General features: G+C 39.8%; 1 protein-coding gene across 4 annotated transcripts in view; it reads left to right on the top strand.

Annotated features, from left to right (window-relative positions):
* Positions 1–16,948, top strand: part of DROSHA (drosha ribonuclease III) — a 125,517-nt gene that overhangs the window by 69,142 nt on the left and 39,427 nt on the right. For all 4 annotated transcript variants that reach the window (XM_087961182.1, XM_087961183.1, XM_087961181.1 and 1 more), the window contains exon 21: positions 5,521–5,620. In XM_087961182.1, the coding sequence (XP_087817308.1) occupies positions 5,521–5,620 (100 nt within the window). The remainder of the gene's footprint in view (positions 1–5,520; positions 5,621–16,948) is intronic.

The following is a 16,948-nucleotide window of genomic DNA, read 5'->3' as shown; positions in this document are numbered from 1 at the left end:
GTTTAGTCACCATGATATAAAAAAGATGTTGAGACTCTAAAAAGAGTGCAGAAGACAGCAACAAAAATGATTAGAGACTGGAGGCTAAAATATATTAAAAAATGGTTGCAGGAATTGGTTATGTCTAGTTTAATGAAAAGAAGGACTAGGGGAAATATTGCAGCAGTGTTCCAATATCTAAGGGACTGCCACAAAGAAGAGGGGGTCATCCTATTCTACAAAGCACCTGAAGGGAGGACAAGAATCAATGGATGGAAAGTAATCAAGGAGAAAACCAAGCTGGAACTAAGCAGAAATTTCCTGTTAGAACAATGAATCAGTGGAATGACTTACCTCTAGATGTTAAGGGTGCTCCAACAGTGATATTTTAAGAAGAGATTGGAAACCATTTGTCTGAAATGGTAGAAGTTTCCTACCGGAGCAAGGGATTAGACTAGAAGACCTTCAAGAGCCCTTCCAACTCTGTTATATTTTGTCATTTAGACGTGATACTAAGCCAGGGCTGGACTGCTGGGGGTTCGCAGGGGTTCGGGAGAGCCCCTAGCTAAGATTCTGTGCAATTTGGAGAACCCGCAAATCCCACTCCTGGCTGGCCCTGCCCACCCCATCCCGCCCTCCTAGGAGTCCCCACATGGCCTGTTTTGGATGCAGGTAAGTACAGGGAGTGCGTGGAGGCTCAAGGCGGGCAAAAATGTGCCTCCCAGAAGTTTGGGAAGGCCGGAAATGGGCCTGTTTCTGGCTTCCAGAAAGCCTCCAGCACCTGGGGAGGCTGTTTTTGTCCTCCTGGAGGCTTGAAAAAAGCCTCCATGGGGCAGAAGGTTGACTAGGCCACGCCTACCATGGCTACGCCCACCTATCAACCAGGCAGAGAACCCTTTGCTAAAAATTTTGAAGCCCACCCCTGTCCTAAGCCCAAATTATAACTGAGCCAAGCCTTCTTCTCTTATTGCTGTTATGTCCTTAGTGGCTGGAATAAAATGAAGATCCTTTATTATCTTCTGGCCTTCATGCATTTCTTTTGTTTCTTTTTAAAAATATATCTCCTTTCCCTTCCAGTCTCCTTAAACTAGTAACCTACAATTGGAGATGAGTGTCTGTTTTTGAAATGCCTAAAGCTGAAGAGCATTAGAAGACTAAAGAAGTCTACTTATTATCCCAATGGGATGCTTCTCATGTATTGGGCTTTCGCCTTCTTTTTTTATTAACTCATTTCTTCCATCCATTGGTTTCAGAGAAATTGCTGTGTGACATTTTTTAGATGTTATTGTAGAGGAGAATAAGAGAAGTCCATAGATATTTCTGAAGTTTAATACCATGTTCAGACCCCAAAGCATACTAGAGTGAAGTGAAAGGCTCATGTTTTTGTCCTATTAAATGTAATTTAGAATTCCTCATAACTGTGATGACCCAGAGTGTAACACAGACGTAACAAAATCCAAAACGTAAATAAATGTCCTTTAATGCCTCCAGCTTGGCCTCACTGTTCAATAATTCTCAGTTGGAGATAAAACGTACTCAAAAATAGTCTTTAAAAGAAAGCAATACAGTCCAAATTTAATGAGCAGATAGAGGTGAAAATAAAAACCAAACAAGCTACAATGATAACATTTCCATAGCGGAACAGGAGAAGTATTTACCAAATTCAAGGAGATAACAAGGCACAGTCTGTTGGAAGGATGCCAACCAAGATAACCTCAAACCAAAATAAAACACATTTTGTCTCCAGCGTTTGCCAGAACGCAGGTCCAAACTCTTATGCAATTCTCACACCTGCAGCCCATGAAGAGGATCAAGGCCCTCTCCTCCCGAGTAGACCATGCCTCTCCTTTATCCTCCTTCCTGCGTGCCCTAGGATGGATAGGGGATGGGCCTGGGTCCTCCTCTGACTGCTCAGCCGGCCTCTGCCCTTCCCCAGCCTCCTCCACAACCTCCAGAGCTACACTTCCACTCCCTGTCAGCTGTTCCTCCTCTCCCTCAGAGTCAGCCTCCACCAGGGGCATAGCAATAACTGTTCTGAGCAGTGGTTAGTTTAGGACCAAAATTTATAAAAGTTTATAGCCAGCAAATAAAAGTTATACATATTTTGAGATGGTGTCGTCTTCTAGTCATGGAACTCCTTTATCTTTCTGCCTATAATTTCAAGCATGATGTGAGTTTCCAAGTAAATCTCAAAACATTTCTTCCCTTTCAAAGTCTGGTATTCGTTAATCCTGCCCTCATAAAGGCAAGCTTGGCATTCTGCCTTTTTTAGGAGCAGGCAGTCGCATACATATATTCACAGTTTTTTTTAAAAAATAAATCACTAAGATCACTAAGTTCCTTCCATTTAATGGATGATCACTCAGTCATTTTGGCTTTGTACGTTTTTCAAAAGTACTGAAAAATGACCACCCCCCAAAAAAAAAATCCCACTAAAATTGACTTCAGCTCAGATATTTCAGCTTAGTGAAAACAGCAGCCATTTTCTTGATAAGTGTTATTTTTGAGAGAAGGCAGTATACAAAAAAATCAAAACCTGAAGTAACAGCTTTCAAAACCAATTTCAGATCTCAGCTGTGTTCGGAAAAGTAGTTGTTTTATTTAAAGAGAGCCTCTAAAAATATTGCAGCATTACAGATGAAGGAGGGGGGAAAACTGCCGCTATCAATGCCTTCTAACAACTACGTTGAAAGAGTAGTTTGGAGCTTTTGTCTTGTTTCTAGTAAAAAAAAAATTTTTTAAAAAAAAAATCCTAAAAATAATATATTTTGAATGACAGCTGGTTTATTTAATGCCATCACATATTGCCATCTTGTACTATTTTGGATTATAGAGGGGTTTTTTTTTCATGCATTTTCTTGAGACTTGAATATTGGCACGGTGAATGTGTAACTTCTTCTGATGTCATTTCTGCGAATCACATAGATTCCCCTCTGCAACGTTTCTGAAATCAAAAGTCTAGCTCTGATGCCTTTTTACTGAAGAGGAAGATCAGGCAGGCAAACACGGAGAACATCTCTGGCCCGAGGGAATTTAATCTGCAAAAGATCTTCCCATCACCCTGCAAACTCACTGTTAAATTCTTTCCTTAAGCATCTTCTTTCCACTCAGCAAGGGAATTTGTCCTCTCACCAAAGTCCCACTGCTTCACGACAATGTTACCCTGATGCTACCAGTCCTAGGCTGCAAATATCAATCAATCATGGCATAACAGCATAGAGATGCAAAAAACTATGAAGTGACTACAAGTTCCTCAGGACTTTTGTTGTTGTTGTTGTTAAAAGCTAAGACTGCTTACTTTGAACTTTCCACAGCTGACATAAATCCTCCAAACCCACTCTAAGAGCATGAAGCTTAAATCTGTAAAATTATTTGAGAAACAGGCCTTATCCTTCTCAGATATAGTCATTCTTTTGAGCAACCTTGCTTAGGTTCATACTATAGATTTATTAGGTTAAATATACTCCCAGATAAATCTCCATATAATGAGATTGAATTCAGGGCCATTTACTTTGAAGGAAGCGTGGCTAGGCTATGTCTCTGAAATTCTACATTTTCATCTGATCATTTCTATAAAAAACATACAAAGAGGATGAATAAATGTTTTAAAGTCATTTTTTTCCAGGAATTAATGTATGAGTGAGGTTAGTGATGCGCTTATAGAATCAATTTTATCTATTTCTTTTAACATTTATTCCTCTCTATCCTTTTTTAAGAAGCTTTTAGTACCTTGCAGAATTGTTCTAAAACTAAAACTCTTGAATTTAATGGAGGAATTGAAAGCCACAATATATCGTGGAACTTGTTCTTTGGCCTTCCTTCCTTCCTTCCTTCCTTCCTTCCTTCCTTCCTTCCTTCCTTCCTTCCTTCCTTCCTTCCTTCCTTCCTTCCTTCCTTCCTTCCTTTCTTTTTCTTCCTACCTGTCTGCCTACCTACCTACCTAGATTCATGTTTTATTGACAGTACGAAGTATGAAAAAGTAAGCAGAGAAACCCTTTTTCTTATTTTACTGGAATAAATGGTATGAAAATTACTTCCCTGTGGCTTCTTCTAATCCTTCAGTAATTGGATGAAAACACCAAATGCGCGACCTGTTTTTGTACTTGCTTCATCAGAAAGAGAGAGGGAGCAGGAATTAAATACCATTGATCATGGCATCCTTCTCGATTGGTTGCAAGGATTAGGAGTGGGCAGCGGGGTGCTGTGTTGGTTTTCCAAGGCTGCTTCCGGTCAATGTCTATAGAGGAAGAAAGGTCATCCAGTGGCCTCTGCTGTGGAGTGCTATAGGCTCGAGGCTCTCTCGTATCTTTTTTTAATTGGTTACAGGAAGTTGCTGGGTTAAGCTATTCATTGGTTAAGGGAGGAGTGTCATAAATATCCAGATAATACCCAACTATATATCTCTGCTCTGGCAGTAAAGGTCCTGTCCTGGTGTCTGGAAGCTAGGGCTTGGATAAGGAACAATAGGCCTCGGCTCAATCTTAGTAAGATCAAATAGCTTTGTGTTTTAGCAGCCTTTGGAACTTCCATGTCTTGTTATAGATGGGGTTGCTGTGCCCTGGGCTTTCTGAGGGCCCTTCTGTTCTCACAGCTCCTGCTTGATGAGCAGGTAGCAGCCATGGCAAGTGGGGCCTTTTTGCCCAGTTTGGTATCGTATGCCTGTTGCAGCCATTCCTGGACTGGGGGAGGGGAGGCGTTCACAATCACCCATGCGCTAGTCCCAAATGAATTACTGCAAAGTGGTCTACATGGGGCTGCCCTTGAAGAGTATTTGGAAGTTTCACCCGGGGCTGGATATTTGGGTTATGACACCTCTGCTCTGTGCGAATTCAAGGTGTTGTTAGTTATTTTCAAAGATCTTCATAGGTTGGGGCTGAGTTACTTATGGAAAACTCTCTCTTCAGGTCTACCCATCCTGTTAGATCTGGTAGGAAAGGCCTGCTTCGGTTCCCAGTGGTAAGAAAATGTCCTCTATCAGGAGGACACGTTTTTCCTGCTGTGGTGCCCACCTCTGGAATCTCGCCCACACTCTGATCCTTCTGGTCCTTTACAAAAAAAAGAAAAAAGCTTTTAAAAAGCTGTCTTTACCACTGAATTGGGGTCCTGATAGTAAGGGTGGGCCCCTATCATGGTTTGTTTGAATGGTTGAGAGTCTTCTCGGTTGCTATTTTTATGGTATTTCATTGCTTTTTAAAAAAAAACTCCGGATGACTTTGTTTCTTGTTCTCTTTAGTTGTGATCCATCAAGAGATATGTATATGAGATGGGTGATTGTAAATTTACTAAATAAATAAATTAGGAAAGAATTGCATCACACAGGTCTCTTTCATATGATGTCTGCCCTTTTTTTTTTAAAAGCTATTGTCAATTAAAGCTTTATTCTACTATACTGAAATGGTTTCAAGATTTTAGGAATGCATACTACCTCCTCTGCAGAAATCAGATAGAAGTAAAATTGGAATGGTTATTTCATTGACAAGAACATATATAAGAAGTAGAGAGTATATGGATCATTATGTGATTTTTAATCTTTATTTCTAGTGTCCACCTGTACTATTTGTTCCCAAGCTTGGAGGAAGGAGGATTAGCAACATACCGTACTGCCATTGTTCAGAATCAACATCTTGCAATGCTGGCTAAGGTATATATAGTTATTATGGCATCTTGGTTTGTGATAACTGATTCATCCCATCCCTTGCCTTTGTATATAACGACTTACCTCCACAAGTTATGAATGTTCCAACACTGGAAGTTTTGGACAACCATTTGTCAAAATGGTATAGGATTTCCTGCCTTCCTTGGACTAGAAGACGGGGGGTTTAGGTAATTCCCCGTTAGGAGAATGAGTGCACGCAGGGAGACGTAGTGAGAGTGATGTTGAATAACACACGACCAGCATACAGATACACTGAATAGTAAAATGTAGGTTTTTACTTCCAGTAAATGGTTAAGCAAAATCCAACAAGCAGTCCAAGTCATACATGGTTAAAGCAGTCAGTATTCAGTCCAGGGATAATCCAAATAACAAAGTCCAGTATCATACACAGTTCAGTAACAGACTTACAGCAATCCAAGAAGAACGATGATCAGCAACAGTCAATAGGGAAAAATGCAGACCAACCAACACTGAACATCAGAACATCTAGCAACAACAGAACAGCCCAGGTTTCTGGCTCCATCTTATGGCCGTTTGAGGAACCACACCCAATTACAATTTTAGCATTCCCTTAGAGAGACAGTATTAAATGTCTATCCTGGTTTATATATTTCCAACTCAATTGTTAGGTGACTATCAATTCCTAACAAGGGGTCACCAACCTTTTGGACCTCAGGGATCACCAAACTCATAATTTTAGATCCCGCAGATCACTAATATGAATTTTGACTGACGGTGGCTTGCTGACATTAGTGGGATAGTTAGTCCCCTATTCCAGAGCTGCAGTAGTCACAGGACTGGCCCTTTGGTCATCCCGGAGCAGCTGCTCCTCCACCCGGGTGCACTGGCCTGCCATGGACTGGAGGAGCTGCTCCAGGATGACCAAAGGGCCAGTCTTGTGACTACTGCAGCTCTGGAATATGGGACTGGCCCATGGTGGGGTTGGAAATCTCCACTGTAGGGGATGGCATGTGTAATGTGCAAATTTGCGGGTGGTGCAACGTGCAAAAAGCAGTGCAGCCCTTGCCAGCCAGGACAAAGTAATGGCGCTGCTGTGGCAAGAGGGGGGCGGCGGCACAGGTGGGCCGAAGTGGCAATGGAGGGTGCGGGAGTGCCACGCTACTTATATTTGCGCGACATCAGCATTCCACCTTCGCTCGAGGAACCCAGCCGAAGTTGCCTGCGCCTCTCATGCTTCAGCACTTTGACTCCCAGGAACAGGAGTTCGGCCAAGCCATCTGCAAAATTGTCTCTCTCGAGGAGCACTCAACAGTTTGCAGATAGCTTGGCCTCCTGTTAGGGTGGGGGTGGGGCAGCAGGGGGGCGGCACAGCCTTGTGTTCCCACGCAGCCTGGATTAATTGCTTTGGGGGAGACATTTCTCTGAGGACCACCAAAATTTTCTTACGGACCACCAGTGGTCCCCAGCCCACTGGTTGGCGATCACTGGACTAGAAGAACTCCAATGTTCTTTCCAACTCTGCTATTCTGTTATTCTCTCTGTTATTTGGACTAGCTTTTGAGTTTTCAGGTTTTGAAAGTGGCCTAAAGCTAATGCTGCTCAAGCCTTCAAATCATGAGAATCTCCAATCTTATTGCAAAGGTTTAGTTAGCTATAGGGGCAGAAAGGAGATAAAAATGCTCTGTATTGTGGAAATCTTGCAGTGATCATTAGGACCTTACTATATTCCCCATGTTGTTAAAATAAATAGGAACTTATGGAAAGACCTCAATTGCAAGTGAGCCTTTCCATTTCTGATTCAAAACATAAAATCTGGTTCCTCCTAATGTCTTGTTCCCAACTCATGGAATCTCCTGATTAGCCATTGCTTGTGATTCTAAAAATCTAAGATACCTGGAAGACATCAAGGCGTGTTCTGAACCAATAAGTTTCAGGAATAGCATTGAATGCTTTTGTATGCAGGTCATATTTTTATGACCTGGTCCATCAACCTGTTGAAGGGACCTTAATAATTTCCAGTATGTCTATGGAAAGTGATTCTGAATGCAGGTGTATCTTTGCTAAGATATGGCTGAAAATGATGGGTAATCGGTTTTCATCACAAACTCTTAAGACTAAATTATGTTCTTGGGAACTGGTAAAATATTTCTGTAATGAAATGTTGGAATGCAAAACCTACTCTAAATAAATCAAATTGAAAAGGTCAGAACTGCCAAAGTGAGTTTGAGCAACTATGCAATTGCCCTATGGTCTGATATTTCAGCCTTCAGAAGAGGCACTTGAAATCTCCTAGTTGGGGTGCTAAAATATAAACTTGGGTTTGGTAATTCACATATAACTCAGACACAACTGACCCAACTTAGAACAGAATAAAGAAAATATTTCTTTTACTAGTTATTTGTAATCAGATGCCCTGTTTACTGATATTATGCTTTAAGGAACTTCAGAGTTCTCGATGCTCTCTTATCTTGGTGGTTCTCTGCAGATGCTTCATTACCTTCTAAGTAACGTCATCAGTGCTAGTCATGATGTTATCTAGTTGGATAATGCAACATCTGCAAGCAAACAAGTTCAGAGAGCACCAAGGACTCTACAATTCATCCCTGAGCTACCAATATTCTTTTTTAAGGACCGTTGTTACTTTTGTTTTTGTGTATATAGTTTTATATATTATGTACTGTACATGCATATAGTATATTTTATTAAAATATATTATTGGGGTTTTTTTTGTTGTTACATGGATGTTCCTCTCAACTCCATTAATGGCCTTCATTAGCAGTTCCTTCTAGCCTGGCCCATTGCAGATTCGTGGAGCCCCAGGTTTTATCATCCAGATGGCAATTGACTATGCAGGATGGGATGTTGGGTTTATCAACCTGGATTTATCAAGTTGCCAAAGGCTGTTATAAGGAGTACCTGAAAATGTAGTAGGTAAAGGTTTTTCGCTATAGCTACAAGTGAAGAGAAGCTTTAGCTGCTAAACAGTATCAATAGATCAGTTAGTGAATGGGCCTCAGAATGGGAAATGAAGTTCAATGTAAGCAAGCAAAAAGTAATTTATGTTGGGGCACAAGAATATCTAAATTTCACATATATATTAGCGGGAGCTGAGATAGCAGTGAGTGTTTAGGAAAGAGATCTTGAAATTGGAGTGAAGACGTCTATGAAATTATCAACACAGTGTACAGCTGCTATAAAAAGAATTAATTTGTAGGAGGAGACGGAACTAGGAGGTGGAGTTAAGCGCGTCATCAGCTTAGAGTCATTATGTTGCCTCAGATGGTCCAAGTACAACCCCTCTTGAATTCCGCTGACCCTTATCTGGCACCAATTTTGAACTGAACTTTAGTTGATTAGATTCTTATAAATAGCCTTGAGCGGTAAATCCTTTTTGAACTGCAACTTAATGCATGGTCCTGGTCCTTTGCGCCTGAGAGAATTCCATGCACAAGGCTATTAGGAAAAGAATTAAAGCAGCCAGTTTTGGAGAATCAATCTCCCTTCCCCCCTTTTTTTTTTTTTTTTTTTGAATTATATCATATTTCTGGTGAGCACATTTTAAAAATAATTGAGGAACTAAAAAAGTCCAACTTATAGAAACCAAAATTGTTAGAGGGCTAGAACATCTCCTTTAATTACCCCATCAGGGAAAATTGTAGTGTCTTGATCTTTATCTGAGAGTAAAGTTGAATGAAGAGATGTATAGTTTGCAGAATTTGGAACATGTGAGAAGAGATGAGTTTTTTTCTTCCATGTGTACAATATCAGATATCGAGGCTATCCCTGAAAATAAATGAGCCAAAGTCCAGAATCACTAGCAGGAGAACTGCCTTACATGACACGTGGAATTGCAGTTTGTGACATGAGAGGTGATGAGACCAATCTGTTTAGGATAGGCTCTCCTGCTTGAGCAAGGTCCCTTTTAACCCTATTTTCTATGTCTAAGACTAAATAAAGGGAAGAATAGTTTTAGGGTTCTTTTTTCTTGATGGCTATTCAGTATATCTTCAAACATGCCCCAAATGCCAGCTACGGGAAAGCAACAGTGGTGGAGAAATGTTCTTTCTAAATGCATTTGGTTTACTATTGTATGACGGAATGCTGGATTGGATTGGATGGCCTGATTCTTTATCTGGCAAGCTTCTACTAGGCTATTATAGCAATAGCGCTTAGACTTTATATACCTCCTTATAGTGCTTTATAGCATCTCTGAGCAATTTACAGAGTCAGAATATTTCCCCAAACAATCTGGGTCCTCATTTTACCCACCTTGGAAGGATGAGTCAACCTTGAGCCGATCAAGATCAAACTCTAGGCTGTGGGCAGAGTTAGTCTGCAATGCTACACTCTAACCACTGCAACACCAAGGCTCCTCGCTTCCTGCTCTGGAGGCAGTTTGAATTCTGACCTCTCTCCTTGAGTCCTGATTTTGTTTCCTGAAAATTATTCCCGCTAACATTCCGTCTAAGTACCACCATAATATGAGAGTCTGCCTTCTGAAAAATTTATGGGGATGCTAGATGATACTGAAAACATTGAAGTGAGTTGCTTACAACCGAAAGAGTTTTCAATTGATCTTTTCAATTTACTTTCCCTTAACCAAGGGCCACTTATGCTCCTGAACATACATAGTTCATTGATTTCCCCTTACACTTCTTAGATGCCTCTAAGTCCCCGTCTCTCAATTTTCATCATCTTCTCTCTACACCTTTTGCCAGATGTCATTGTTCTTTATCCTTGGGAACATTTATTCTAAAGCTATTGTTTTCTGACTGTCATGAACATCGTTAATATGAAGCAGACCGGTTTCTGTTTTGTCTTCGGGCCAGATTTATACTCCTCAACCCAAGGGTGTAAATAGGAAGTTGTTCAGGTGGTTGTGTTTCATCTTTCCCCATATTTAGGATTCATTTTGCATTCTGAGCACACAGCAATAGCAAAAGGAGAGATTTCAGAGGAGCTGGATCATTCCCCCCCCCTCCCCCATTAGTTCTTCTTACACAGTGGCTGTAGTGCAGCTCATGGAGGGTTTGGTTATCTTTCTAGATTTCAGAGGAATCATTCTGTCATTTTGTCTTTACTTGCTTGTCCACTCCAAATTGATTTGTTCTCCAAGTTGACACAGTTCACATTTAGATCTGTGTTAGGTGGGGAGATTTAATTTCCTGTGATTTGTTCCTACAAAGTTCCAGAACGACGTGAAATGCAAACGCTATGAGAGGGGCTGGATAATCGGATTATTTCCTTGCCCGTACTGATAAAAGATGGCAAGATACACTTTTCCAGCCTGGTTCCTGGAGATACTTTAGGTGCTTCAAGGAGACAGTAATGTCTGAATCAAATTTCACTTGGCTTTTTGTGTATTTTGGATTTTATATCCAAAAAGAATAGGTTAAAATTCATATTTTTAAAGACAACCAAGTAATCATATTCCTTCAGCATTTTCTAGCATCTGGATTGTTTTCTTTTTCGCATTGCTGATTGTGAGTTTATAACCACTGAGAGTAAAATTGCTACTAAGTTCCATGAGAAGAACATCATCAAAAATACACATTTCTATATGTTTGGTTTAAAGTGATTGGCCATAGGGAACTCTTTCATCTCTGTCTTTAGAGAGGGGACTCCAAGAAACGAGAAAGCTCAGTGCATCATGCAGGGGCCTGGTTTTCTAAGTCTACATCTGCTGATCTTTTTCTGAATACTGGCCCTTCACTCTTAAAGCCTCATGTGAGTTTTTGGCTGCAATCTCCAGCCTTCATTTGATCTCATTGAGAAAAAGCAACGCCACCCATTCTTATAGGATATTGTAATGGGAGGGGTTATTTATTTATTTATTTATTTAAAGGTATGTATGAATGTATTATGTAAGGGACGCGGTGGCTCAGTGGCTAAGATGCTGAGCTTGTCGATCAGAAAGGTTGGTGGTTCGAATCCCTAGCTCCCGTTACTTGTTCCATACTTCTGCCATCCTAGCAGTTTGAAAGCATGTAAACATGCAAGTAGAAAAATAGGGACCACTTTGGTGGGAAAGTAACAGCGTTTCGTGGGCCTTCAATTTTAGTCATGCCAGCCATATGAGCAGCGCTGGCTCTTCGGCTTTGTAATGGAGATGAGCACCAGCCCCTAGAGCTGGAAACGACTAGCATGTATGTGCGAGGGAAATCTTTACCTGTATGTATGTATGTATGTATGTGTATGTATGTATGTATGTATTTAATTATTTAATATCCCACCTTAATTACTTTTACAAGTAATTCAAGGCAGTAGACATATCCAACATATCTTCCTCCTCCTGTTTCCCCCACAACAACAACCCTGTGAGGTGGGTTGGGCTGAGAAAGCGTGACTGGGGCCTGTTAGGATCTTGGAGGGGAAACTCTTTACCAGAGGGCAAATTCTGCAACACCGAAGATGATTGTCCATGGTCCCAATAGATCAGTGGTCCCCAACCTTTTGGCCACCAGGGATCAGTTCTGTGGAGAGAGAGGGGCGTGGTTTCTCATGCTGCCTGCATCCTGCAGATGAGGCTTCGCTTGTTTGTACATCCCGGTTTCTATCATGCCGTGGCCCAATGCTGGTCCACGGACCAGAAATGGGGGACCCCTGCAATAGATGACATTATTTGAAGGAGCTTGTAGCACACCAAATCTGTCAGATAAAATCAGTCAGGCAGATACTAAGGGAGATAGGCGGTTCCTCAAGTAACCAGGCCCTGTGCCTTGTGGGACTTTATAAATGACAACCAGCACTTTATAATAATTGAAGTAATACATATACCTCTGTGTATATCTCTGTGCCTAGGTCTAAGTCTGTTTATTTTTAAAATAGCAAAAAAATATTTTAGGTAGTGTCAGCATTCCAGAAAACCTCTACTCCAACAAATAACTCCGAGACAGACATCCTCTCAAAAGTTCTGTTTTATTTGGATAATAAACTGGCACATCTGGGAAATCCCGAATCTGAAAGTTCTGGGTTTCCTTGCAATAAGTAAAAACTACAAATCCACTCCCTGCACCTCTCATTGCATCACATGCCCCAATCACCATCCGTCCCAACTTGAGACGTCCCCTCACCCAGGTGCAGAAATAACATGACCTTGACTTAGAAGAAGAATGCTATTATGTCTAACCACATACATTCCAAGAAATTCCCCCCTCCCATTTTCCCAGGCTCAAGAATGTGGCGGTGTGGAAGTATCTGGTGTTAATGTGGCTTCCAAAGTTGACGGGTAGCCCTTGGCTGTAATTGAAACTGTCCTAAGTCCCTACAGTCGTAATAACGCATTGCATGGCCAAAGCCAATTTTACAGCATTTTTATGGCAGTCATTAAGCAAGTGCCATATTCTGATAGCGAATTTATTTTTCCCCCTGTGGGTTTTTTTGGACAGAAATTGGAAGTAATTTGTATTTCTGGGCGGACAGGGGGGAAGTCACAAAGTAACCCATACAACTGTGGGGTGCTACAGACATCTGTAAAGGTGAGCTGATTGCCAAGCACCTAAAGTGCAATTGAGTGGCCATCTGTGCTTGTATGATCAACGTAACCCTGAAAACAGGTCATACATAGGTCTGGGGAGGTCCGTTGTAATTTTGAATGGTTGTTAAGTGACCAGTCATATGTTAAGTACTACTTGTATATCAGCAATCAGTGAAATAAAAAAGAATGTTGTGCATCGGAGTGAATTTAGACCAGGGGTCTTCAAACTTGGCAAATTTAAGACTTATGGACTTCAAACTCCCAGAATTCTTCCTCCAGTCACGTTAGGTCAGGAATTCTGGGAATTGAAGTCCACAAGTCTTAAACTTGCCAAGTTTGAAGACCCTTGGTTTAGACGGTGGCCTTGAATTCAGGGCATAGGGAGACTGACATTTACTCTGTGTGTGTGTTTGTGTACATTTCTGTTGTAATTTCCATTTTTCAAAAAAGAAAGAAAGAAAAAGAAAAAATCCTGAATATTTCTGAAAAATCTTACATTTCTAATGCTTGTGCCTCCAAAGTGATGTGGGGAAAATGTTTCAGACCTTACACAAGGACAGAATCTCCTACCTGATCATTAAAGCTCCCTGCATGAGCTTGGGAAAAAAGGGTGCTGCTTCTTTAAGGAGTTTACTCATCTGGTTCACGCGACTCTTAAAATAAAGGCACCTTTGGAGGGGTATGCCCAAAGCCTCATAAGAAGTTGTCTTTATTTAATGCATGGAAGGGGTATGATTGATTTTAACAAGATCCAAATTAGTTTCCGAATACGTGCAACCCTATTTAATATTCTGGAGCTGCATGTTTCAGTTAGGTAATCATGTCCATGAAATATTTTTAGGAAGGGAAACATGAAATACACTGATCAATAGAAACGCACAAAAGTGCAGAGTGAACTCTTCTAACGCATACAGGCAATACAGATGACTAAAACACTTTTTGCTATATAGGATGAATGAATAACAGTGGAAGCCTAGTAAATTTTCTAGGCCAGAATTACCATAAATTGCACAGACCTTTTCATTTAAAAGAAGATAACCAGATAACATGATTTCTAATCAGGAATCTACATTTCAAAAGAAATGAAAGCCTAGGTGGAGCTGTGGAGTAAGGTATCAATATCTTTGAAAGAGATGCTTGAAAGTTTGCCTGCTTTTTTTGAGAGAGAAAAGAATACTACTAGAATCTATTTACACAAGCAATAAAATGTTCTATAATTTTGCTTTTATCCCTGTATTCTTAAGTTTTAATGCATGTTTTTCAGCATATAAAAGCGTGTAATATAATGGTATTGTCTATATTCCTACCGAACAATTTGATTTTTTCTTCTCCTTAAGAATCCAGTAATTCTCATTTCTTGCAGACCATGATTTGCAAAGTAGGAATAAGCATAAAGTGTTATGTTTGTTTCTGGTTTGGTAAGTTTTACAAACAACCCCTACGGGTTTATAATTATAGTTTAATGAATATATAATTTCATTCAGTTAATTGGTTTCCTTTTCCTATCAGAATTATTGGTTCCATAATGAATGGATATTAGCTCAAACTAATATTCGTCATCATAATAATAACAAATCCAATAATAATAACAAATCCAATTCCCTCAGAAGCACAGTATGCAAATCAGCTTCAAACTATGGTCACACACTCTGATTTAATGGCCAACATGTATTTCAATGAAACAATAATGAAAACTTTTTTGATGTGTGTTAATGCTAAAAGAGAAGGCAGAGGTTGGTTTGCAGATAACATTAAGCCAATGTTTATTACCTCAAGTCCAAAGCTACTTTTACATATGAGCAAAATAATCATGTAATACTCAGCCAATGGTCACCTACTTCCCAATACTGCGGGGAGAGGGAGGTATCTACAAGAGAGGAAGCCAATAAATGTCTAACAAGAACATGACAGTTTCTAGAGTAATTTGTAATGTTCCATAGTTGGAGGCAAGATTCATAATTCACACATTATTATTTTTTTAAAAAATGAAGTTTATTGCAAAAAATAATCGTGGTTTATTTTGTTGATGTGATTTTGTATTTATATATGAAAGAGAGAAAACACCTCCCGCACAAATCACATTGTGGCTTAACCTCATGTGAAGGTAAAACAGTTGTGCTTGCCATTAAATGTGAATTGTTCCATTGTTTCAGTTGGTTTAAGTACAACTTATTTCCATGGACATACATGGAACTGTACAACTGATGTACAACTTATTTCCAGGGACCTTATAAGAAAAACTAAAAATTAGCTCAGCATCTTTGGATGTTTAATGTATCGATTGAGCTGTAGGCTGCTTTTCTGCTGTGGTGAGTACTCAGGATGACTAACTGCATTTAAAATCCCTCAGGATAAAAGGCCTAGGTTAATCTAAATTTGAAGATATCTTTTGCTTAGTAGACTGTAATGAAATAGGGTGAATCCCTATACCGACTACCTGACCACCAAAGTGAAGTAGCATGCATTCAGAATTTGCATGTAAGTAAAGCCTGATCCACAAGCTGTAATCTTGATAGATCAGCTCTCTGCCCTTTGATCCTTACCTGTTGAACTATCACAGTAGATAAAATTGGGAGAAGTGAATTGCATCTTCCACCACCTAGCTTCATCAGCTAAATTTACGGTTAACATTTAAATCTAGGCTTATTAGCAATTAATTTAGTAGGACTGAGGAATCACTATCATTGTTTCCCTTTACCTACTGGTTTGAATGTAATCTGAAAAGAAAAGAAAGTATCATAATTTATTAGCTAATTAAGGGGATTTATCCACTTTTCAGATCCATCCATCCATCCATCCCATTTTTAATTATAAATTATTTCAAAGGATCATTTTCTCATATGAGCTGTGGTGGCGCAGTGGTTAGAGTGCAGTACTGCAGGCTATTTCTGCTGACTGCCGGCTGCCTCCAATTTGGCAGTTTAAATCTCACTAGGTTAAAGGTTGACTCGGCCTTCCATCCTTCAGAGGTGGGTAAAATGGAGACTCAAATTGTTGGGGGCAATATACTGACTGTAAACTCCTTAGAATGGGCTGTAAAACACTATAAAGTAGTGTTTAAGTGCTATTGCAATTGGCACAGAAATCACATTTTAATTTCTTATTATTTATCATGAAAATATGTTTGCCTGCCTTCACTGCTGGAAGTATAGTAGAATTTCTGGTATTTAAAACCAAGCACTTGCCAATATTTCAAAGGCACCAAATAATAGCTCTAAAGTGGGTGCATAACATTACATAAATCAGTGTCATTTTCATTTCAGTTCAGCACAGAGGTTAATATATACGCCCAGTAATACAATTAAAAATCAGAAAAAATTAACATTCTCATTTTCATATGAAAGTCGCAACTTTGAAAGGAAGATCCTTGGCGTTTGATTGTTTCATTACACTTTTAATAATTAACACACCAATTGGTTTCAAAATGGAATTATCACAGACATTCCTCTCAAAGTATGAACCAATCCTGAGTTGATATTAGTTGATAGTACAACATTTACTCTTCGCCATGGACACATACACTAGGTACTTTTAATCATCCATTAATATCACCATTAATCTGCATTGTACAATTTGATTATCAGCTCTGTCAAGTAGGATATTTTTCAGAAATAAATAACCTGCAAATATCGAACAGAATCAAAACACTTGTAAATTTATTATTTCATAATGCTCAGATGCTCGGATTGTTGAAATATCTACCAATGATTAGATATCATTAACAGTAAGACATAAATTCATAAAACCAGATGCTTTAATATAGTCATCCTGCTTGTGTTTGAGAGCTGTCTAGAAGACACTTATGGTTGGGGTGAGGGAACTGGTGGCTGACTGGGAGTAGAGACACTGTATTTGAGGATATGCTTTCTGCTCTG

The sequence above is a fragment of the Notechis scutatus genome, chromosome 3, assembly GCF_049901735.1.
Source record: "Notechis scutatus isolate UNSWTSFEM ecotype Mainland chromosome 3, rNotScu1.2, whole genome shotgun sequence".
NCBI classification, from domain to species: domain Eukaryota; kingdom Metazoa; phylum Chordata; class Lepidosauria; order Squamata; family Elapidae; genus Notechis; species Notechis scutatus.
This window is presented reverse-complemented; position numbering and strand designations above follow the sequence as displayed.